Below are 23,325 nucleotides of genomic sequence, written 5' to 3'. Positions count from 1 at the left end.
AACAAACAAAATCCCTATGCCAAGACCCACATCCAGAGACTCTGACTTAATTAGTCTGGGCGAATGCCCAGGCATTGGTGTTTTTAATGTGTGCCCAGGGTTGAGAAACACGGAATTAGACAAAGCCGGCTAAGGTCCCATCATCTTTGTATTCACAGTGCGTAACACAGCATCTGGCCCTTCATAAATGTTTATGGAACATACGTGTGAATAAATGAACTAGTGTTACCACATAAACTACTGTTAGCACTCGGGTAGTTTGTCATGGGTTTCAAAATACTCTTTGATATGCTTCTTTCATTTAAGTCTCGTGACTCCCCTGGAAAATACTGATGTGATGCCCATTTACAGATAAGGAAACTGAGGCTTAATTTCCCCTCCCAAATCCCACAGAACTGATAAACGAACTGTGTTTATTTAACCCTTGTCCGCTGGGAAATCCACTGGCTGCTGTGGTTCTCATCTGGCTCTAGTTGTGCCCTGAGGAAGTTTCTCTGATTGTTTGCTTTGGCAAGTATGTCATTTATTCCTCCCATCTTAATGCTGATGTCTAATTTTAAACAATGCTTATAGTAAAATTCATACAAAAAAGTAAAAAGAACAGTATAATTAACTCATGTAATCACCCAGCTTCAACAATGATCAACTCAGGGCCAGTGTGATTTCGTCTATAGCCCCTCACACTGCCCCTTATTTTGAAACAAATCCCAGTAAATATTTCAGTGTGTTTCTCTAAGGGCTTAAAGACAAAAAAACCTTAATATCATTATCATACCTAAAAACTTAACAGTAATTCCGAAATATCATCAAATATCCAGTCAGTATTCACACATCTGATTTTTTTTTTTTTTTCCAACAGTTTCTTTGATTAGGGATCCAAATAAGTTCTATACGTTGCAGTTGGTTGACATGGCTCTTAAGCCTCGTTTAATTTAAGGTTTTCCCTTTCATCTCTTTCTATTTGTCTCCTTATAATTTATTTGTTGAAGAAACCAGGTTATTGGTCGTATACAGCCCCCAGTCTGGGTTTTGCTGACTGTAAGCTCCTGTTGTCATTTAACAAATTCCTCTGGGCTCTGTAGCGCCTGTCATTTGCTAGGTAGATCCAGAAGTTTGATCAGATTTGGGCTGGATTTTCTTTTTTTCCCCACAACTCCTTCCTAGGTGCCGGAAAGGTTTTGCCTGAAGGTAGAAATTCTGGAAGCAAAATCAATTGTCAAGGCTAGGCAGCTAATACACATAAATTCATGGCCCAGAAGTAAGGCGACCCTGCCTGACTGTGGCCATGGTGGGCCCGCTTCTGCTGGGATGATCCCTTTCCTGGCTCAGGGTTCAGGTCCAGCCCTGCCTCCCTCAGGTGTCCTGCGTCTGCGTCTCACCTTTCCTCACTTGCACCCCTTGGCACACTGCGCAGCACCTGCTGGAGCTCTGCGGGGACTCTTCCCCGGAAGTCAGCGTTTCCCTGAGACCAGATAACGTCCCTACTTCTAGCTAGTTGATGATGAGGGATCAGCATTTTCTAACAGCCACGCTATGACACAGAGCATTTGCTCAGAGTGACATCTAGTGGCTTTAAAAATATCATTTATTGAGGTGTAGGGGCCCTTTTTTAAAGGAACATCAAACTGTAGGTTGGTTTATTTGTATTTTTTTAATTACAAAAGTATCTCATGATCATGCGACTTCCCTGGTGGTCCAGTGGTTAAGGCTTTGCACTCCCAATGCAGGGGGCCCGGGTTCGATCCCTGGCCAGGGAACTAGATCCTGCATGCCCCAACTAAGATCCAGTGCACTGCAACTAAGACCCGGCACAGCCGAATAAATAAATTAAATATTTTTTAAAAAGTATCTCATGATCATAAGAAAAACCTTAAAGGATACTGAATAATAACAGCCTTGCCAATTAGATTTTTTTCCAGAATTTCACTGAAAACTTTGATGGTGCACTGTATGAACAGAAAGTGAAAGTCCCACATAAATGCACACCCCAGGAGTAACCACAGCTAATGGTCGATAATTCTCTTTAATGACTGCATAGTGTTTCATAAATTTTTTTTTTTTTTTTACCCCATCCTTCATTAATGGACTTTGGGGTAGCTTCTAATTTTGTTTTGCTATTACAAGCAATGCTGCCAAGAACATCTGTGTACATGTGATTTTGGTACTCTTGAGAGTGTTTCTGAAAATAGTCACCCAGAAGTGGAAATACTGGGTCAAAGAGAATGAGCATTTTTTGCACCAATTTACACCTCTACCGACAACGTATGAGGGTACGTTTCCCCATGTGCTCGAAACACCAGCATATTATCATTTACATAAAAATCTGTGTAGCTTGTTTTTAATCTTTCTGTTAAAAAAAAAGAAAAGGATTTTTTTTGTTGCCATGACTAGGTTGGGTTCTGTGTGATGCAGTTTTGTTAATCTTCCTAGAAGCACTTGTGGGAATTTGTATCCTAGTGGTGGATTCCAACCTAGAAACAAGGAAATTTTTGACCCTTATTAATATTCATTAACTCAGATGATATTTGTGGAGTGTCTGGCCAGTTGCTGGAGACACAATGTGAATAGGGTATGAAACCTGCCCTCTGTTACTAGGGAGCTGGTGGAGCTGGCACGTAAGCGGATCGCTGTGAGTGTGCGAGTTGGGATTTAGTGGAAGGAACCCAAGGAAAGCTGGATTGAGGAGAAGATGGGTTCCCGGAAGGCCTCACACAGGAGAAGCCATTTGAGCTGGGGTTTTTTTGTTTTTTTTTAAATTTATTTATTTATTTATTTTTGGCTGCGTTGGGTCTTCGTTTCTGTGCGAGGGCTTTTCTCTAGTTGCTGCAAGTGGGGGCCACTCTTCATCGCGGTGCGCGGGCCTCTCATTATTGCGGCCTCTCTTGTTGCGGAGCCCAGGCTCCAGACACGCAGGCTCAGTAGTTGTGGCTCACGGGCCCAGTTGCTCCGCGGCATGTGGGATCTTCCCAGACCAGGGCTCGAACCCATGTCCCCTGCATTAGCAGGGGGATTCTCAACCACTGCGCCACCAGGGAAGCCCTTGAGCTGGGTTTTAAAGAATGAGGCTAGGCCAGCAGGTGGGGAGAGTTGGGTGGGACACATGCAATTCAGGATCAGGGAACCAGTATGTGAAAAGTAGGGTATACCTGGGGAACCATAGGAAAACCCAAGTGGCTAGAAAGTGTTTGGAAGCAGCTCAGATTTGAGACTGTAGAGATGGGCACAGGCTGGATCAGAGAGTCTGGACTTTATCTGCAAGTCTGATGTGTCTCAAACTCTGGATCTCTTTTTTATTTTTATTATTATTTTTTTTAATGTTTTGACCACACCCACGGCATGTGGGATCTTAGTTCTCTGGCCAGGGATGGAACCCACGCCCCCTTCATTGGAAGCGCAGAGTCTTAACCACTGGACCGCCAGGGAAGTCCCTGGACTCTTATTTTAAAAGAAAACATTACCTCAATGCTGTAATTGAAAAAATCAGTATCCTTTGCCATAAACGTAAGATACCATAAAAACAACTTTAGTAAAAAAGAAAAAAAAATCCCAGTGAGTACATTTGAAATAGTTAAAATTAAAATATAATAATGAATCTAATGTTTACAAAAAAATGAACACCTAAAATTATCTTCAGCTGGGAAAAAAATATAATGATTTATAATTGGTCAGTAATAGAGATTCAGCCCTGTGTCCTTTAGTTTCAGACCAAGAAGAGGGTTCTGTCAAGACAATTCTGTGTTTCTGATTTTGCGTTTATTAGCCCCCAGAAGCTCAACACACCTGTGTGGGTGTTTATGGCCCCCGCCTCCTAAAGACCAGGACGGCAGAGAGCTCAGATGACCTCCCAGATCCCATAGCTGGGAATCAAAATCCATATCTTCTGACTCCAGACCCTCATGCCAGGCTGATGTTTTTTTTTTTTTTTTTTAATTTATTTATTTTTGGCTGTGTTGGGTCTTTGTTGCTGTGCGTGGGCTTCCTCTAGTGCGGGCGAACGGCGGCTACTCTTCATTGCAGTGCGGGGCTTCTCATTGCGGTGGCTTCTCTTGTTGCGGAGCACGGGCTCTAGGCTCGTGGGCTTCAGTAGTTGTGGCACGTTGGCTCAGTAGTTGTGGTTTGTGGCCTCTAGAGCGCAGGCTCAGTAGTTGTGGCGCACGGGCTTATTTGCTCCACAGTATGTGGGATCTTCCCGGGCCAGGGCTCGAACCCATGTCCCCTGCATTGGCAGGCGGATTCTTAACTACTGCACCACCAGGGAAGCCCCAGGCTGATGTTTGATACAAGGGAAAACTTTCTAACACGTACATCTCTCTGAAAACAGAACTAAGCTGCCTCTGGGAGCAGTGACCCCTGCCTGTAGCAGTCCAGCGCACACCTGCCTGAGAAGTGGTTTTTGAGGTTATGCTTAGTGTCTGAAGTCTGTGCCTGGGAAATATTTCAAGATATTAACCCAAAGATTAAGAAATTTATGACTTTGTTTTAATCATTAAAACACTGGGAAAAGGAGGTTTTGAGTTCTACAGAAATAAACATTCAAATTTGAAGCAACTATTGTTAAGAGATTTATGGAACCCTAATTATAACCGCATGTGAGTTCTCTGTCCAGCAGCAGTAGTAATTGCTTAGGAAACAAACCTCCTAAATATTTATAACTTGAAGATATGTCAAAAATCCCGCAATAGGAAAAGACTATTAGTATATTCTTAGAAAATAATGTTTCTGGGAAGTATGAGCCCTTCCTGACGCTATCCTTCATGGACTAAAATGGTGAAACTTTAATTCCTGGGATTGTCAAATGTCTTAGGTTATCTATTGCTGGATAACCAATTATCCCAAAAGTTAGTGGCTTTAAACAACAATAACTATTTATTATGTTTCACAATTCTGTGGGTTAACTGAGCTCAGCTGGGTGGTTCTTCTGCTTCGTGTGTTATCAGCTGCGGCAGCCATTAGCTGGCCTGGAACATTCAGCAAACCTAACTTTGTTCAATTATAGGTATGTTCCTGGTGGTCTTTGCCTGTATAGTATTGACAGCATGAAAAGTTTATTGATATGGTTTCAAAGTCCCCATTTATACTAACCTTTAAGAACTACCATTTGTCAACTTTTGGTATAGTATCAAAGAAGAATATCCACAGTTATCTGAAAAGGCTATTAAAACAGTCCATCCTTCTTCAACTATCAATATATATCCGTATGAGGCTAGAGTTTTTCATATACTTCAGCCAACAAAACATTTCATGGCAGATTGACTGCAGAAGCAGTTATGAGAACCCAGCTGTCTTCTATCAAGCCAGATATTAAAGAGATTTGGAAATATGTAAAAAAGCCATGCTTTTCATGGAATTTTGTTTGTTGTAGGGATATATAATTAATCTTCTTTAAAATATGTTATTTATTATCAATTTGGTTTTGAGAATGTACTGTGGTTAAGTAAGATGTCACCACTGAGGGAAGGTGGGTGATGGAAACCTGGGATCTCTTGGCATTATTTTTCAACTTCTTCTGAGTCTCTAATTATTGCAAAATAAAAAGTTTAAGAATATGTTATTTGTGTTAACATATAAGTATAGTTGTTATTTTAAAATGATTGATAAGTAAAATATTTCTCAGTTTCAATTTCTAATACAGTAAACATACATAAGCAAAAGCTCTTTGGGATCTTCAATCATTTTTAACAGCATAAAAGGATCCTGTGATCAAAAACTTTGAGAATCACTGCAGTATAAGTAAGGGAGGAAGTGGGGAGACTGGTGATAAATAATATGGTTTAGACTAGGGAGGTAGCAGTGGAGGAGTAAGAAGGGGTTCAATTCTGGATGTGTTTTGAAGGTAGAGTCAACAAGATTTGCTGAAGGATCGGTTGTAGGAAACAAGAAAAACAGAGGTGTGTGTTTTTGTTTGTGTTGTGCATAAGAAACTGGTGGAATGAAACTGACATTTAATCAGCTAGGAAAGATCATAAGAGGAGTTGATTTTGGGGGGAATATATTATTTTGGAAATGTTAAGTTTTGAGATGCCCATTAAATATCCAAGTGGAGAAGTATATATGTTCAATCTGACACAAGGCTTTCTTGGGTCTGGTAATACTATTTGGGGTTATTTGGCAGTTTCCTCATCTAAATCTGAAAATGTTAGGTTTCTGAATTGGCCTCTCATATTTACAGTTACACCGGTACAAGTAGCAGTTAATGTCTTACCAATCACCCTTCCCTATTGCAGGGTAAACCAATTAGATACGCAGTATTGGAGTCTGGCTGCACATTAGAATCACCTGGGGAGCCTTTAAACCATTCTGATAGCGCGGCCACTTACTCAGAGATTTTGATTTAATTGTTCTGGAGTGGGGTCACAGGCATCCTATGTTTTAAAAGCTCCCCAGATGATTTTAATGAGCAGTTCAGGCTAAATCACTGGATTAGAGTCATGATTTTGCTATTTCTTCCTAGAGCAATTTAAAAACTCCTTTTAAATTAAAACTCCCTTGAAACGAACCCCCCCTATTAATTCACTATGCTAATTGATAAAGGAAATTTTCTCTGAGCCTTGAGTGTGCAAATAGGACTTGCCCACAGAACACAGAGCCTGAAGGGTGTAAACAGCAAACAGTGAGGGCCCCTGAAGAAGGAGCCAGAGCAACTGCTTCCCAGAAAACTGATTAGAGTGAGAAGGGCCTGATGTGAGCCTGTGACTATGCTATCTAGACTCAAGGAAGGAACTCGGAGTTCAGCCATTGACACGCCAAGCCCCACTACAACCAACCAATCCTGAACTGACAAGCCAAGGACTTGTTGAAACTGACCCATCATGTTACCTTGGGAAGCTTTGTGGCTTTGGCCTTTATAAGCCCCACCCTTGCCTTTGGTTGGAGAGATGGTCTTCAGGGGCTCCTTTCCACAATATATTCCTATACATAGTAACCCCCCAGGGCTCTAACTCATCCTCTCTGAGTTATTTTGAAGCCTCAGAGCCCTTGTTTACCTTTAATCACAAAGAAGGGGCGGGGGGGGGGGGGACAACACATACTTCATTTGCTGAGTTTTAACTGTTTTCACAAGATGTGTCAGACAGATATAAATGTGAACTCATTAGTATACTTGGTCTCTCAGGTAATGAATCAGGCGAGGTAAACACATGGGTCATATGTGTTCACTAAAATATCTGAACTTTTCTCCAGACTGTACTCACTGACGGAAATCCAGACTTTTCTGGAGTAATGGAATAAGAAAATGAAAAGTTTTCCAGGAAGCCCAGTGTGTTGGTTTTCTATGCTGTGAAACAAATAACCACACACGGAGTGGATTAAAACAACACACATTTATTATCTCACAGTTTCTGTGGGTCAAGAGTCTGGGCACAGCTTTACTGGATCTTCAGCTCAGGGTCTCACAAGCTTGCAGTCAAGGTGTTGGCCAGGAGGCCTTCTCACTGGGAGGCTCAACTACATCTGGAAGAAGCTGCTTCCAAGCTAAGTCAGGTTGTTTGCAAAATTTATTTCCTTGTATGAGTGAAGGCCCTGGCTTTTCATAGCCACCAGTTGGAAGCTGTCTGCAGATCCTACAGGACACCCAAAGTTCCGTGCCGTGTGGGTTCCCTCAACATGGCTGCTTGTTTCTGCAAGCCAGCAAAGAGAATCTCCTGTTCCATTCTACTAACATGGGATTTTATATAATGTAATATAATCACAGGAGTAACACCCCATCACCTTTGCCGTATTCTACTGCTCAAAAGCAAGTCACAGGTCCTGCCTGCAACTCATGGAGAGGGGAAACACACAAAGCTGTGGCCACCAGGAGGCAGGATATCACTGGGGGCCGGGCTCACCTCAGGGTGTGTTTGCCAAACAAGAAAAGAGGGCAGGAGAAACAGGGATTGTTTATAGTCAAACCAAACAAACCTAGTTTGTCCTGAAAAAAACTGGAAAGGACAGTGGATGGAGCCAGGGATCGAGGGTTCTGGTCTTGGTTGTGTCATTACCTAGATTACATACCCAGCTGGACCTCAATTTCCTTACTTTACAAATGAGGTAGGGCAGATGCTAATCAAAGAAACGCATATTAAAATAGCAAGGAAGCACCATTGTTCACCTTTAGCAAAAATTAGAAATGACTGTACTCCAAGCTCATGAGTTTTTGGTGAAACAACTATGCTCCGTCCTGGAAAGCAATCTGTCATTAAAATGTTCACACCTGTGACGATTAATGTTATGTGTCAACTTGGCCATGGGGTGCCAAGATATTTGGTTAAATATTATTTCTGGGTATATCTGTGAGGGTGTTTCTGGATGAGATTATCATCTGAATCAGTAGACCGAGTAAAGCATATTGCCCTCCCCAATGTGGGTGGGCCTCATGCAATTCATTTAAGTCCTGAATAGAATAAAAGCCTGGGCTCTTTGACAGGCTCCCAGATGCCCCGGCGCCCCGCGCTCCCGCCACCGGGTCCGCAGGCTGGTCTGGTCCCTGGGATGCGCCGGGCGGGCAGCCTCAGCTCTGGCCCTCCAAGAGAGGCCCGGTAACCTTGGCCCAGCTCCGGGTTTGAATCCGCCTCCTCCACTGGCTGGCTCTGTGACCTTGGGCCAGGCCCCTCGCCCGAGTCCAGGTGACTCCTTGGGACGAGAATGACCCTCCTCGTGGGCTAGGTGGTTCCGGAGGGCGCCTGTAAAGTGCTGGCCCGGGCCGCCATCGGGTGGGGGACCGCCCTGGGCACAGGGGCTGCCGTGAAGCGGCAGACCTTGCCGTTAGCTTATAAACCCTGGCCCGGAGGCGCCCTTCCGAGCTCGCCCTCTCCCTGAGATCCCGTGCAGCCGTCGCCCGGCCTCCCAGTGCCTTGCGACCCTGCACGGTCCCAGGGCGGTCCAGCCATTTCTCACGACCTCACAATCACCCCACTGCACAGGCCATGAACCCTGTCAGACCCGCCTGGGCCTTCCAGTGGGGCCGCTCCATCTGGACCCTCCTTCCTGGGCCCCTTGCCCATCATCAGCAAGCCCCAGAGAACAGGTTGATACAGTCAAGAGTCCCTCTGTTGCCTGGGGACAGGAGCAGCCTCTCAGGAGGTGAGCTGAACCAGAGCCAATCACTGTCAGAGCAAAGGACGTTCAGCAGTGCGAGACTCAAGCAGGGGAAAGCTCAGCATGTCCCAGGAGCCAACAAAAGCAAGCCTCTCTACACTTGGATTCATCGTGTTTCAAGTACTCAGCAGCCACATGTGGCTCATGGCAACCGTATTAGACAGCAACCTATTATTTTTTACTCAGAAACAAAAATATCATACAAGAATGAAGATAGGGGAGTAGAAGGACGTGCTCTCACTCCCTCTGCGAGAACACCAGAACCACAACTAGCTGCTGGACAATCATCGACAGGAGGACACTGGAACTCACCAAAAAAGATACCCCACATCCAAAGGCAAAGGAGAAGTCACAATGAGACGGTAGGAGGGGCGCAATCACAGTAAAATCAAATCCCATAACTGCTGGGTGGGTGACTCACAGACTGGAGAACACTTATACCACAGAAGTCCACCCACTGGAGTGAAGGTTCTGAGCCCCACGTCAGGCTTCCCAACCTGGGCGTCCGGCAACAGGAGGAGGAATTCCTAGAGAATCAGTCTTTGAAGGCTAGTGGGAATTGATTGCAGGACTTTGAGAGGACTGGGGGAAACAGAGACTCCACTCTTGGAGGGCACACACAAAGTAGTGTGTGTATCGGGACCCAGGGAAGGAGAAGTGACCCCAGGGGAGACTGAATCAGACCTACCTGCTACTGTTGGAGGGTCTCCTGCAGAGGCGGGGGTGGCTGTGTCTTACCATGAGGACAAGGACACTGGCAGCAGAAGTTCTGGGAAGTACTCCTTGGCGTGAGCCCTCCCAGAGTCCGCCATTAGCCCCAACAAAGACCCCAGGTAGGCTCCAGTGTTGGGTTGCCTCAGGCCAAACAACAAACAGGGAGGGAACCCAGCCCCACCCATCAGCAGTCAAGCAGATTAAAGTTTTACTGAGCTGTGCCCACCAGAGCAACAGTCAGCTCTACCCACCACCAGTCCCTCCCATTGGGAAACTTGCACAAGCCTCTTAGATAGCTGCATCCACCAGAGGGCAGACAGCAGAAGCAAGAGGAGCTACAATCCTGCAGCCTGTGGAAAAAAACCACATTCACAGAAAGATAGACAAGATGAAAATGCAGAGGGCTATGTACCAGATGAAGGAACAAGATAAAACCCCAGAAAAACAACTAAATGAAGTGGAGATAGGCAACCTTTCAGAAAAAGAATACAGAATAATGATAGTGAAGATGATCCAGGACCTCAGAAAAAGAATGGAGGCAAAGATCAAGAAGATTCAAGAAATGTTTAACAAAGACCTAGAAGAATTAAAGAACAAACAGAGATGAACAATACAATACAAGAAATGAAAACTACACTAGAAGGAATCAATAGCAGAATAACTGAGGCAGAAGAACGGATAAGTGACCTGGAAGACAGAATGGTGGAATGCACTGCTGCATAACAGAATAAAGAAAAAAGAATGAAAAGAAATGAAGACAGCCTAAGAGACCTCTGGGACAACATTAAAAGCAACAACATTCGCATTATAGGGGTCCCAGAAGGAGAAGAGACTGAGAAAGGACCCAAGAAAATACTTGAAGAGATTATAGTCGAAAAATTCCCTAACATGGGAAAGGAAATCGCCACCCAAGTCCAGGAAGTGCAGAGAGTCCCATACAGGATAAACCCAAGGAGAAACACACCGAGACACATAGTAATCAAATTTGCAAAAATTAAACACAAAGAAAAATTATTGAAAGCAGCAAGGGAAAAATGACAAATAACATACAAGGGAACTCCCATAAGGTTAACAGCTGATTTCTCAGCAGAAACTCTACAAGCCAGAAGGGAGTGGCATGATATACTTAAAGTGATGAAAGGGAAGAACCTACAACCAAGATTAGTCTACCCGGCAAGGATCTCATTCAGATTCGATGGAGAAATCAAAAGCTTTACAGACAAGCAAAAGCTTGTCTGTAAAGAGAATTCAGCACCACCAAACCAGCTCTACAACAAATGCAAAAGGAACTTCTCTAAGTGGGAAACATAAGAGAAGGACCTACAAAAACAACCCCAAAACAATTAAGAAAATGGTCATAGGAACATACATATTGATAATTACCTTAAATGTGAATGGATTAAATGCTCCAACCAAAAGACAAAGGCTTGCTGAATGGATACAAAAACAAGACCCATATATATGCTGTCTACAAGAGACCCACTTCAGACCTAGGGACACATACAGACTGACAGTGAGCGGATGGAAAAAGATATTCCATGCAAATGGAAATCAAAAGAAAGCTGGAGTAGCTACACTCATATCAGATAAAATAGACTTTAAAATAAAGAATGTTACAAGAGACAAGGAAGGACACTACATAATGATCCAGGGATCAATCCAAGAAGAAGATATAACAATTATAAATATATATGCACCCAACACAGGAGCACCTCAATACATAAGGCAACTGCTAACAGCTCTAAAAGAGGAAATTGACAGTAACACAATAATAGTGGGGGACTTTAACACCTCACTTACACCAATGGACAGATCATCCAAAATGAAAATAAATAAGAAAACAGAAACTTTAAATGACACAATAGATCAGGTAGATTTAATTGATATTTATAGGACATTCCATCCAAAAACAGCAGATTACACTTTCTTCTCAAGTGCGCATGGAACATTCTCCAGGATAGATCACATCTTGGGTCACAAATCAAGCCTCAGTAAATTTAAGAAAATTGAAATCATATCAAGCATCTTTTCTGACCACAACGCTATGAGATTACAAATGAATTACAGGGAAAAAAAAATGTAAAAAACACAAACACATGGAGGCTAAACAATACATTACTAAATAACCAAGAGATCACTGAAGAAATCAAAGAGGAAATCAAAAAATACCTAGAGACAAATGACAATGAAAACACGATGATCCAAAGCCTATGGGATGCAGCAAAAGCAGTTCTAAGAGGGAAGTTTATAGCTATACAAGCCTACCTCAAGAAAGAAGAAAAATCTCAAATAAACCATCTAACCTTACACCTAAAGGAACTAGAGAAAGAAGAACAAGCAATACCCGAAGTTAGCAGAAGGAAAGAAATCATAAAGATCAGAGCAGAAATAAATGAAATAAAAACAAAGAAAACAATAGCAAAGATCAATAAAACTAAAAGCTGGTTCTTTGAGAAGATAAACAAAATTGATAAACCATGAGCCAGACTCATCAAGAAAAAGAGGGAGAGGACTCAAATCAAGAAAATTAGAAGTTACAGTAGACACAGCAGAAATACAAAGCATCCTGAGAAACTACTACAAGCAACTCTGCCAATAAAATGGACAACCTGGAAGAAATGGACAAATTCTTAGAAAGGTATAAACTTCCAAGACTGAACCAGAAAGAAATAGAAAATATGAACAGAACAATCACAAGTAATGAAATTGAAACTGTGATTAAAAATCTTCCAACAAACAAAAGTCCAGGACCAGATGGCTTCACAGGTGAATTCTTTCAAACATTTAGAGAAGAGCTAACACCCATCCTTCTCAAACTCTTCCAAAAAATTGCAGAGGAAGGAACACTCCCAAACTCATTCTATGAGGTCACCATCACCCTGATACCAAAACCAGATAAAGATACTACAAAAAAAGAAAATTATAGACCAATATCACTGATGAATATAGATGCAAAAATCCTTAACAAAATACTAGCAAACAGAATCCAACAACACATTAAAAAGATCATACACCATGATCAAGTGGGATTTATCCCAGGGATGCAAGGATTCTTCAATATCTGCAAATCAATCAGTGTGATACACCATATTAACAAATTGAAGAAGAAAAACCATATGATCATCTCAATAGATGCAGAAAAAGCTTTTGACAAAATTCAACACCCATTTATGATAAAAACTCTCCAGAAAGTGGGCATAGAGGGAACCTACCTCAACATAATAAAGGCCATATACGACAAACCCACAGCAAACATCATTCTCAATGGTGAAAAACTGAAAGCATTTCCTCTAAGATCAGGAACAAGACAAGGATGTCCACTCTCACCACTATTATTCAACATAGTTTTGGAAGTCCTAGCCATGGCAATCAGAGAAGAAAAAGAAATAAAAGGAATACAAATTGGAAAAGAAGAAGTAAAACTGTCACTGTTTGCAGATGACATGGTACTATACATAGAGAATTCTAAAGATGCCACCAGAAAGCTACTAGAGCTAATCAACGAATGTGGTAAAATTGCAGGATACAAAATTAATGCACAGAAATCTCTTGCATTCCTATATACTAATGATGAAAAATCTGAAAGAGAAATTAAGGAAACACTCCCATTTACCATTGCAACAAAAAGAATAAAATACCTAGGAATAAACCTACCTGGGGAGAGAAAAGACCTGTATGCAGAAAAGTATAAGACTATAAGATGAAAGAAGTTAAAGATGATACCAACAGATGGAGAGATATACCATGTTCTTGGATTGGAAGAATCAATATTGTGAAAATGGCTGTATTACCCAAAGCAATCTGCAGATTCAGTTGAATCCCTATCAAATTACCAATGTCATTTTTTACAGAACTAGAACAAAAATTCTTAAAATTTGTTGGAGACACATAAGACCCCGAATAGCAAAAGCAGTCTTGAGGGAAAAAAACGGAGCTGGAGGAATCAGACTCCCTGACTTCATACTATACTACAAGGCTACAGTCCTCAAGACAATATGGTACTGGTACAAAAACAGAAAAACATAGATCAATGGAACAAGATAGAAAGCCCAGAGATAAACCCACACACCTATGGTCAACTAATCTATGACAAAGGAGGCAAGGATATACAATGGAGAAAAGACAGTCTCTTCAATAAGTGGTGCTGGGAAAACTGGACAGCTACATGTAAAAGAATGAAATTAGAACACTCCCTAATACCATACACAAAAATAAACGCAAAATGGATTAGAGACCTAAATGTAAGACTGGACACTATAAAACTCTTAGAGGAAAACATAGGAAGCACACTCTTGGACATAAATCAGAGCAAGATCTTTTTTGATCCACCTCCTAGAGTAATGGAAATAAAAACAAATATAAACAAATGGGACCTAATGAACCTTAAAAGCTTTTGCACAGCAAAGGAAACAATAAACAAGACAAAAAGACAATCCTTGGAATGGGAGAAAATATTTGCAAACGAATCAATGGACAAAGGATTAATCTCCAAAATATACAAACATCTCATGCAGCTCAATATTAAAGAAACAAACAACCCAATCCAAAAATGGGCAGAAGACCTAAATAGAAATTTCTCCAAAGAAGACATACAGATGGCCAAGAAGCACATGAAAAGCTGCTCAACATCACTAATTATTAGAGAAATGCAAATCAAAACTACAATGAGGTATCACCTCACACCAGTTAGAATGGGCATCATCAGAAAATCTACAAACAACAAATGCTGGAGAGTGGGTGGAGAAAAGGGAACTCTTTTGCACTGTTGGTGGGAATGTAAATTGATACAGCCACTATGGAGAAGAGTATGGCGGTTTCTTAAAAAACTAAAAATAGAATTACCATATGATCCAGCAATCCCACTACTGGGCATATACCCAGAGAACCATAATTCAAAAAGACACATGCACCCCAATGTCCACTGCAGCACTATTTACAATAGCCAGGTCATGGAAGCAACCTAAATGCCCATCAACAGACGGATGGATGAAGAAGATGTGGTACATATATACAATGGAATATTACTCAGCCATAAAAAGGAACGAAATTGGGCCATTTGTTGAGACGTGGATGGATCTAGAGACTGTCATACAGAGTGAAGTAAGTCAGAAAGAGAAAAACAAATGTCGTATATTAACACATGTATGTGGAACCTAGAAAAATGGTACAGATGAACCGGTTTGCAGGGCAGAAGTTGAGACACAGATGTAGAGAACAAACATATGGACACCAATGGGGGAAAGCTGCGGGGGGGTGGGGATGGTGGTGTGCTCAATTGGGAGATTGGGATTGACATGTATACACTGATGTGTATAAAATTGATGACTAATAAGAACCTGCTGTATAAAAAAAAAAAAAAAAGGCTGAGTAAGAAAAAATTCTTTCTCTCTGCTTGACAGTCTTTAAGCTGGAATATCGGTCTTCTCCTGCCTTCAGACTCAGACTGGAACCACACCATCAACCCTCTGGGGTCTTCAGCTTGCTGACTGCAGATCTTGGGACTTCTCAGCCGCCATAATCACATGAGCCTTACAGTTAATCTTTTTATAGACTAATCCAACATTTGACAAAGTAATCTCATTCCTGGGAGTCTAGCCTAAGAAAATGTATAATTCAAGAGCTTTTTATGAAACAAGCTATATGCATAAAGTTATTAACCATAGTGTTATTTATAATAATTAAAAACTGGAAACAATACACATGTTTAACAATTGGAGCATGGCTGAATAGATTATATTACATCTATTTGAAATTATGCAGCCATTAAAGGAATAATCATTAAGAGTATGTAGCAACACAGATGTCAATTTATAAAAAAGCAGGACATTAAATTATATAAACATTTTAGTTTTAACAAGAAAAAGTAAATAATGAAAAGAATCCATATTTTTGGGTCATGGGATTACACAAACAATTTTTCACAACTTTCCTTTACCAATAAGACATTGTAAAAACAATAAATAAAAGGTATACAATGAAAACAATGAAGGGGTTGAATTATCAGTGGTTCTTAACTGGGATAGACTTCAGAATTTTAAAATACTTATACCTGGGTCCTACCTTGTGAAAATTCTGAGGTGGGATAGGGCACCTATGTATTTAAAAATACGCAGAAACACTCTAACCTCATCCCTACCCCCAAATACACAGGTGATTTTTTTTTTATTGAAGTATAGTTGATTTATAATGTTGTGTTTATTTCTGCTGTACAGTAAAGTAGCTCAGCTATACACATATATACATTCTTTTTTATATTCTTTTCCATTACGGTTTATCCCAGGATACTGAATATAGTTCCCTGTGCTATACAATAGGACCTTGTTGTTTATCAATTCTATATGTAATAGTTTGCATCTACTAACCCCAAACTCGCAGTCCATCCCTCCCCTTATCTCCCACCCCCTTGGCAACCACAAGTCTGTTCTCTATATCTGTGATTCTGTTTCTGTTTCAAAGATAGGTTCATTTGTGCCATATTTTAGATTCCACACATAAGTGATATCATATGGTATTTGTCTTTCTCTTTCTGACTTACTTCACTTAGTATGATAATCTCTAGTTGCATCCATGTTGCTGCAAATGGCATTATTTCCCTCTTCTTTATGGCTGAGTAGTATTCCATTGTATATATGTACCACATCTTCTTTATCCATTCATCTGTCAATGGACATTTAGGTTGTTTCCATGTCTTGGCTATTGTGAATAATGCTGCTATGAACATAGGGGTGCATGTATCTTTTTGAATTATAGTTTTGTCTGGATATATGCCCAGGGAGTGGGATTGCTGGATCATACGGTAATTCTATTTTTAGTTTTCTGAGGAACCTCCATACTGTTTTCCATAGTGGCTGCACCAACTTACATTCCCACCAACAGTGTAGGAGGGTTCCCTTTCCTCCACACCCTCTCCAGCATTTGTTATTTGTAGACTTGCTAAAGAACCACTTTAGCCAGCACCACTCGCTAAAGAAACTGTCATTTTTTCATTTTATATCCTTGCCTCCTTTGTCAAAGATTAATTGACCATAGGTGTGTGGGTTTATTTCTGGGGTCTCTATTCTGTCCCATTGATCCATATGTCTGTTTTTGTGCCAATACCACACTGTTTTGATTACTGTAGCTTTGTAGTATTGTTTGAAGTCTGGGAGGGTTATGCCTCCTCCTTTGTTCTTTTTTTTAAAAATATTTATTTATTTATTTATTTATGGCTGCGTTGGGTCTTCATTGCTGCATGAGGGCTTTTCACTAGTTGTGGCGAGTGGGGGCTACTCTTTGTTGCGGTGCGTGGGCTTCTCATTGCATTGGCTTCTCTCGTTGTGGAGCAGAGGGTCTAGGAGCGTAAGCTTCAGTAGTTGTGGCATGCAGGCTCAGTAGTTGTGGCTCACGGGCTCTAGAGCACAGGCTCAGTAGTTGTGGCACACGGGCTTAGTTGCTCCATGGCATGTGGGATATTCCTGGACCAGGGCTCAAACTCGTGTCCCCCACATTGGCAGGCGGATTCTTAACCACTGCGCCACCAGGGAAGCCTCCTCCTTTGTTCTTTTTGCTTAGGATTGCTTTGGCAATTCTGGGTCTTTATGGTTCCATATAAATTTTATGATTATTTGTTTTAGTTCTGTGAAAAACGTCATGGGTAATTTGATAGGGATCACATTAAATCTGTAGATTGTTTTGGGTAGTATGGCCATTTTAACAATATTAATTCTTCCAGGCCAAGAGCATGGGATATCTTTCATTTGTTTGAATCATCTTTAATTTCCTTTATTAATGTTTTATAGTTCTCAGCATATCAGTCTTTCACCTCCTTGGTCGGGTTTATTCCTAAGTATTTTATTTTTTTTTTGGTGTGATTTTAAAACGTATTGTTTTTTTACATTCCCTTTCTGATATTTCATTGCTGGTGTAAAGAAATGCAATCAATTTCTGTATGTTATTCTTGTATCCTGCTACCTTGCTGAATTCATTGATCAGTTCCAGTAGTTTTTGTGTGGAGTCTTTAGGGTTTTCTGTATATGGTATCATGTCATCTGCATATAATGACAATTTTACCTCTTTCCTTCCAATCTGGATACCTTTTACTTCTTTTCTGATTGCTTTGGATATGACTTCCAATACTATGTTGAACAGAAGTGTTGAGAGTGGGCATCCTTGTCTCATTCCAGATTTTCGCGGTAAGTCTTTCAGCTTTTCACCGTTGAGTATTATATTGGCTGTAGGTTTGTCATAAAGCTTTTATTATGTTGAGATATGTTCCTTCTATACCCATTTTGGTAAGAGTTTTTATCATGAATGAATGTTGAATTTTGTCAGATGCTTCTTCTGTATGTATTGAGATGATTATGTGGTTTTTGTCTTTTCTTTTGTTGATGTGGTGTATCACATTGATTTGCATATGTTGAACCAACCTTGTGAACTTGGGATGAATCCCACTTGGTCGTGGTGTGTGATCTTTTTTATGTGTTGCTGGATTCAGTTTGATAATTTTTTTTGAGAATTTTTGCATCTATATTCATCAAAGATATTGGCCTGTAATTTTCTTTTTTGGTGGTATCTTTGTCTGGTTTTGGTATCAGGATGATGGTGGCTTCATAGAATGTATTTGGGAGTGTTCCCTCCTCTTCAATCTTTTGGAAGACTTTGAGAAGGATTGGTAAAAGTTCTTCTTCGTATGTTTGGTAGAATTCACCTGAACACACAGGTGATTCTGATGCATACTGGTAGGCAAATTCTCAGCATAAAGTTCCACAAAGCTATGGAGAATAAGGGAGATATTCCCACAATGAGCTCAGCATTGCTTACGAGGCACCTTGGATGATGGGGACCAGACTGGCCTTAGTGTATATCTGGGCTGCTGCAGTCACTGTTATTAGTGTTTGTGGCTTGTCAGCAATCTGATGCATATCCCTTTGAGCAGGATTGCTCCACAAGCCGGAAGGCCTCCAGGAACTCATTGATGTCAATGTGGCCATCCTTGTTGAAGTCAATGCTCCGGGCAAGGTCACAGATGCAGTCGTCTGTGACATCAATGTTCATATGAGAGCTGAACAGCTTCCAAGTCTGCCTGAACTCGTCCAGTGAAATGAACCCTTACCAGAGAAAGCAAGTCACTTTAGTGAGTCAGTCTAGTTTTCAGTGCTCATTTCCTCTGACATTCTTGCAAGCACACCTGCTCCCTACTGTTAAACAAGGACACCCAAGGCCTAGTATCCACTTTAAACTCACAAGAGGATAGCACTGAACCACTTAATCAGTGGTTCTGAGCAGGAAGCAATAGTGTTCCTCTCCTTATAGGGACATTTAGAAATGTTTTGAGACATTTTTGATTGTCATGACTCGGGTGGGGGTAGGGTGTTACTGCATCTAGTAGGTAAAGGCCAGGGATGTTACTAAACACCCTAAAATGTACAGGATGGGCACCAAAACAAAGAATTACTCAAGCCAAGATGTAAGTAATGCCACTGCTGAGAAACCCTGCATTAAATCATCCTAAACATATGCTAATTTAATCTGCTTGTAAAAAGGCTTTGGACCTATACATCTATGGTCAGTTGACTTTTTATTTTTTTGGGGGGCTGCACTGCGTTGCTTGTGGGACCTTAGTTCCCCAGCCAGGGATCAAACCCATGCCCTCCTCAGTGAAAGCATGGAGTTCTAACCATTGGACCACCAGGGAATTCCCTCAGTTGACTTTTTACAAGGGTTCCAAGACCATTCAACAGGTGAAGGATAATTTTTTCAACAGATAGTAGGGGACAACTGGATATCCACATGCAAAAAATGAAGCTAGACCCCTACCTTGCACTGCAAACAAAAATTAACTCAAAATGGATCAAAGACCCAACTGTAAGAGCTAAAACTGTAAAACTCTTGGATGAATACATAGGTGTAAATCCTTATGACCTTCAGTTACTAGTTTTCTTAGATATGACACCAAAAACACAAAAAACAAAAGAAAAAATAAATTGGACTTTTTTTAATTAAAAACTTTTGTGCGTCAGAAAACACTACCAAAAAAGTGAAGAGATAACCCATAAAATCAGAGAAAATATTTGCAAATCATATATCTGATAATGGCCTAATATCCAGAATATACAAAGAACTCTTCAACTCAACAATAAAAAGAAAACCCAATTAAAAGATGGGCAAAGGATTTGAATAGACATTTATCCAAAGGAGATATATAAATTTCCAATAAGCACGTGAAAAGATGCTCAATATCATTAGTTATTAAGGAAATTCAAATCAAAACCATAATGAGATATTTCACACCCAGTAGGATGGCTATAAAAAAAATATTTTTAATGGAAGATAACAAGTGTTGGTGAGAATGTGGAGAAATTGGAACCCTCTTACAATGTCAGTAGGAGTGTAAAATGGTATAGCCACTGTGAAAAAACAGTTTGACAGTTCCCCAAAAAGTGAAACATCATTTTACCATATGGTCCAGCAATTGCACTCCTGGGAATACATCCAAGAGAACTGAAAACATATGTTCACACACAAAGTTGTATATGAATGTTCATAACAACATTATTCATAACAGCCAAAAAGTGGAAACAATCCAAATGTCTATCTACTGATGAATGGATAAACAAACTGTGATATATCCATACAATGGAATATTATCCAGCTATAAAAAGAAATAAACTGATACATGCTACAACATGGGTGAACCTTGAAAACATGCTAAATGAAAGAAGCCAGACACCAAAGGCCATGTATCATACACGTCTATTTATATGAAATGTCCATAATAGGCAAATTCATAGAGACAGAAAGCAGATTAATGGTTGCCAGGAGAAGGAACAGGGGATGGGGAGTGACTGCTAATCGGTATAGGTTTCTTTTTAGGGGGACGAAAACGTTCCAAAATTAGATAGCGATAAAAGTTACACAAGCTTGTGAATATACTAAAAAAGCACGGAACTGCACGTTTTAAATGGGTAAATTATATGGTATGTGAATTCTCTCTCAATAAAAGTAATAATATTTGAAAAGGCCTTTGGAACAATGAGGAAACAGGGTGAGGGTATACAGGCCCTCCCTGGACATTTTTTTGCAACTCCTTGTGAATCTATAATTATTTAAAAATTTAAAATTTTGAAAAATAATACTTTGGGAGTAAGATTGCAAAAGCCTTTCTGTTCTAGACACTCTTCACTCCTTTGTGGCTACTTTGATAGAAGGGATAAGGGATATCACAACTATTATAATTCTTCCTATAAGAAGTTCTCATTCAGTTTGTCTTCATTCTTCTCTGCCCAACCCCTCTTCTGTAGGGACAGCTCATGTGGCTCAAATACTATCCTAGTTTCTGCCCATTTATAAGCACTGTCACTAATTTTGCTCCGAAAGTGCTTGAGTAGAAAGGTAAATAATCAGGGAGGAGACTAAAAGGTGGGAGGTAAAATACTTGCTGTGTCAGAAGTGGCAGGATCATGAGCGCCTTTACCTGAATGATCACTGTCTATGATCCTAAAAATGGTCTCCAGGTTGGATCGGTTTCGATACAGTGCTTCCAGCAAACTTGATTGTATATTCTGCAAGAAAAAACTCATTTTCCTTCTATCTTTTATGTTTAGGCTTCTCCTAATAGATAATTAACACACAAGCAACCCTGACAATAAGACTCTTGAAAGAATCTGATGTTTTATGATCCCTTCACTCCAGCCCCCTTCAGCCTACTAAATAATCTGATGGTTTAAGAAGTACCTAGCCCATGATGAAAATGTTCTAAAACTGACCATGGTGATGGTTGCACATATCTGCAAATATACTAAAAACCATTGAACTCTACACTTTAAATGGGTGAACTGCATGATATATGAATTATATTGCAATAAAGCTTTTTTTAAAAAAAGTACGTAGCCCAAGGCCTCACATACATTACACATAAGCATTTACTGAACAAACACCTTTTTAAATAGGGGAAGCAGCATCGTGTCAAGGAAATCAGTCAGACCTGGGTTTGAGTTCTAGTTCTATAACTTAGAAACTCTATTATCCTAGGCAGGTTATCTAACCCTTGTGACCAGTGTTCTCTTGGATATGTTGGTGCTGATTATACCTACCTCTTGGAGGTGGTTTTGAGGATAAACTGAGGCAATATGTGTAGGTCACTTAACACAAAGTCTGACACATAGAAACTCAACAAATAGTTGTTTCCATTCATCTTCCCTTTGGGGTTCTCAATATTTGGTTGTTTAAGATTCAAAGTTCTCCATAAGGGGCTTCACGGTCCACAGTACGCCTTCATCCACCATTTTCACACCCTTACCTCATGGCTGAATTGTTCTTTGGCCAAGTTTTTCAGCCAGGACTTGTACTCCAGCTTGTTATCTGTCAAGCTGCTCACCAGCTGTGGCCTCAGCATCCGCCAGGGCAGTCCTAGATGCAACACAGACTCCACGGCGGCTGCCCAGTCACTCAGGGTGATTAGACCTATAGGAAAGAGCTAACTTGTTGACTCATCACCTACAAATCTTTTATCCTGACATTCTTCTTACTATCTGTAGATAATAGAAATAATGGGTACTGTCATTATTTTTGTTGGTTATGGTAGAGTTGGCTGGAAAGTAGGGTTGCCAGATAAAATACAGGATGCCCAGTAGATCTGATTTCCAGACAGACTATAAGTATGTCCCAAATATTGCATGGGACATACTTATATTTTAAAACTATTTGTTGTCTATAATTCAAATGTAATTAGGCATTCTGTTTTTATTTGCCAAACCTATTTGGCAATACTACTGGAAGTCACACAAGACTCTTGTAAATAATATCATAAAACACTATATATATATATATATATATATATATACATATACACACACACACACACACACACACAGTACATATACACAGACACACACACATGTATACATAGCATTGGTTATTTCTATGTGTACGAAAAGATAGTGCTATGATTTTATGACTGTTACTGCTATTTCTTAATAGGGTTACATGTAGTCAATGTCCATTAGACATTCCATCGAGTTGAGAAAAGACAAAATTTCCAGCTTGGATAAGAGAACAAGGAACAGACAAGCATACATTTAACAGTGAGAAACCAAATCATTGATCTTTTGTTAGTCTTGGACCCACTCTGGTAACCTGTCCCCCTGTTTCTTCTTGCTTAGTTCTAGCCTTGTCACCCTTCCCTTGACTCCATTTCTTTTCACCAGCTTTGTTTATATTTAGCTAAGTTCACGTTCTGCTAAAAGCTTAGAATTTATGAATTTAGGAAAGATAACTAGGATGTTAAGTTGAATAAGGGAGGATGTATTCAAAAAGGTCTTCTGGTCATTTAAACAAATATTTATTTGCTAATTACCTGAAACAGAGGGTTTTTTGGCCAGCTGCCCTCCTCTATGAATATTTTACTTGATTAGTCTTACCAGTTTTATCTTTATCATGCTTCTTAAATTCAACAAGAAGATCTGAGGAATGCGCAAATAACTTTTCACGTAGGGCTCTCAGAGCCGACTCCCCAACTCTGCTAATCCTGGGACAGGAGATGAAAAGGAACATTTTAAA

General features: G+C 40.4%; 2 protein-coding genes across 2 annotated transcripts in view; both read right to left on the bottom strand.

The window, feature by feature from the left end:
• Nucleotides 1–22,054, bottom strand: part of LOC309661854 (endotoxic shock protective protein U9-ORF-like) — a 41,998-nt gene extending 19,944 nt beyond the window's left edge. Inside the window, exon 1 of the mRNA XM_082463996.1 lies at nucleotides 21,699–22,054. The gene's annotated coding sequence lies outside the window, so the exon portion shown is untranslated. The remainder of the gene's footprint in view (nucleotides 1–21,698) is intronic.
• PPEF2 (protein phosphatase with EF-hand domain 2) overlaps nucleotides 16,953–23,325 on the bottom strand; it is a 32,263-nt gene continuing 25,890 nt past the window's right edge. Inside the window, exons 13-16 of the mRNA XM_082463772.1 lie at nucleotides 23,187–23,293; nucleotides 22,067–22,230; nucleotides 21,242–21,329; nucleotides 16,953–18,875 (exon numbers count right to left, since the gene is read on the bottom strand). Coding sequence (XP_082319898.1) covers nucleotides 18,673–18,875; nucleotides 21,242–21,329; nucleotides 22,067–22,230; nucleotides 23,187–23,293 — 562 coding nt within the window. The 3' untranslated portion in view covers nucleotides 16,953–18,672. The remainder of the gene's footprint in view (nucleotides 18,876–21,241; nucleotides 21,330–22,066; nucleotides 22,231–23,186; nucleotides 23,294–23,325) is intronic.

The sequence above is a fragment of the Balaenoptera physalus genome (assembly GCF_965194825.1).
Source record: "Balaenoptera physalus genome assembly, chromosome: 5".
Lineage (NCBI taxonomy): Eukaryota > Metazoa > Chordata > Mammalia > Artiodactyla > Balaenopteridae > Balaenoptera > Balaenoptera physalus.
The sequence above is the reverse complement of the archived record's forward strand: the minus strand, read 5'-3'. Positions and strand labels throughout refer to the sequence as shown.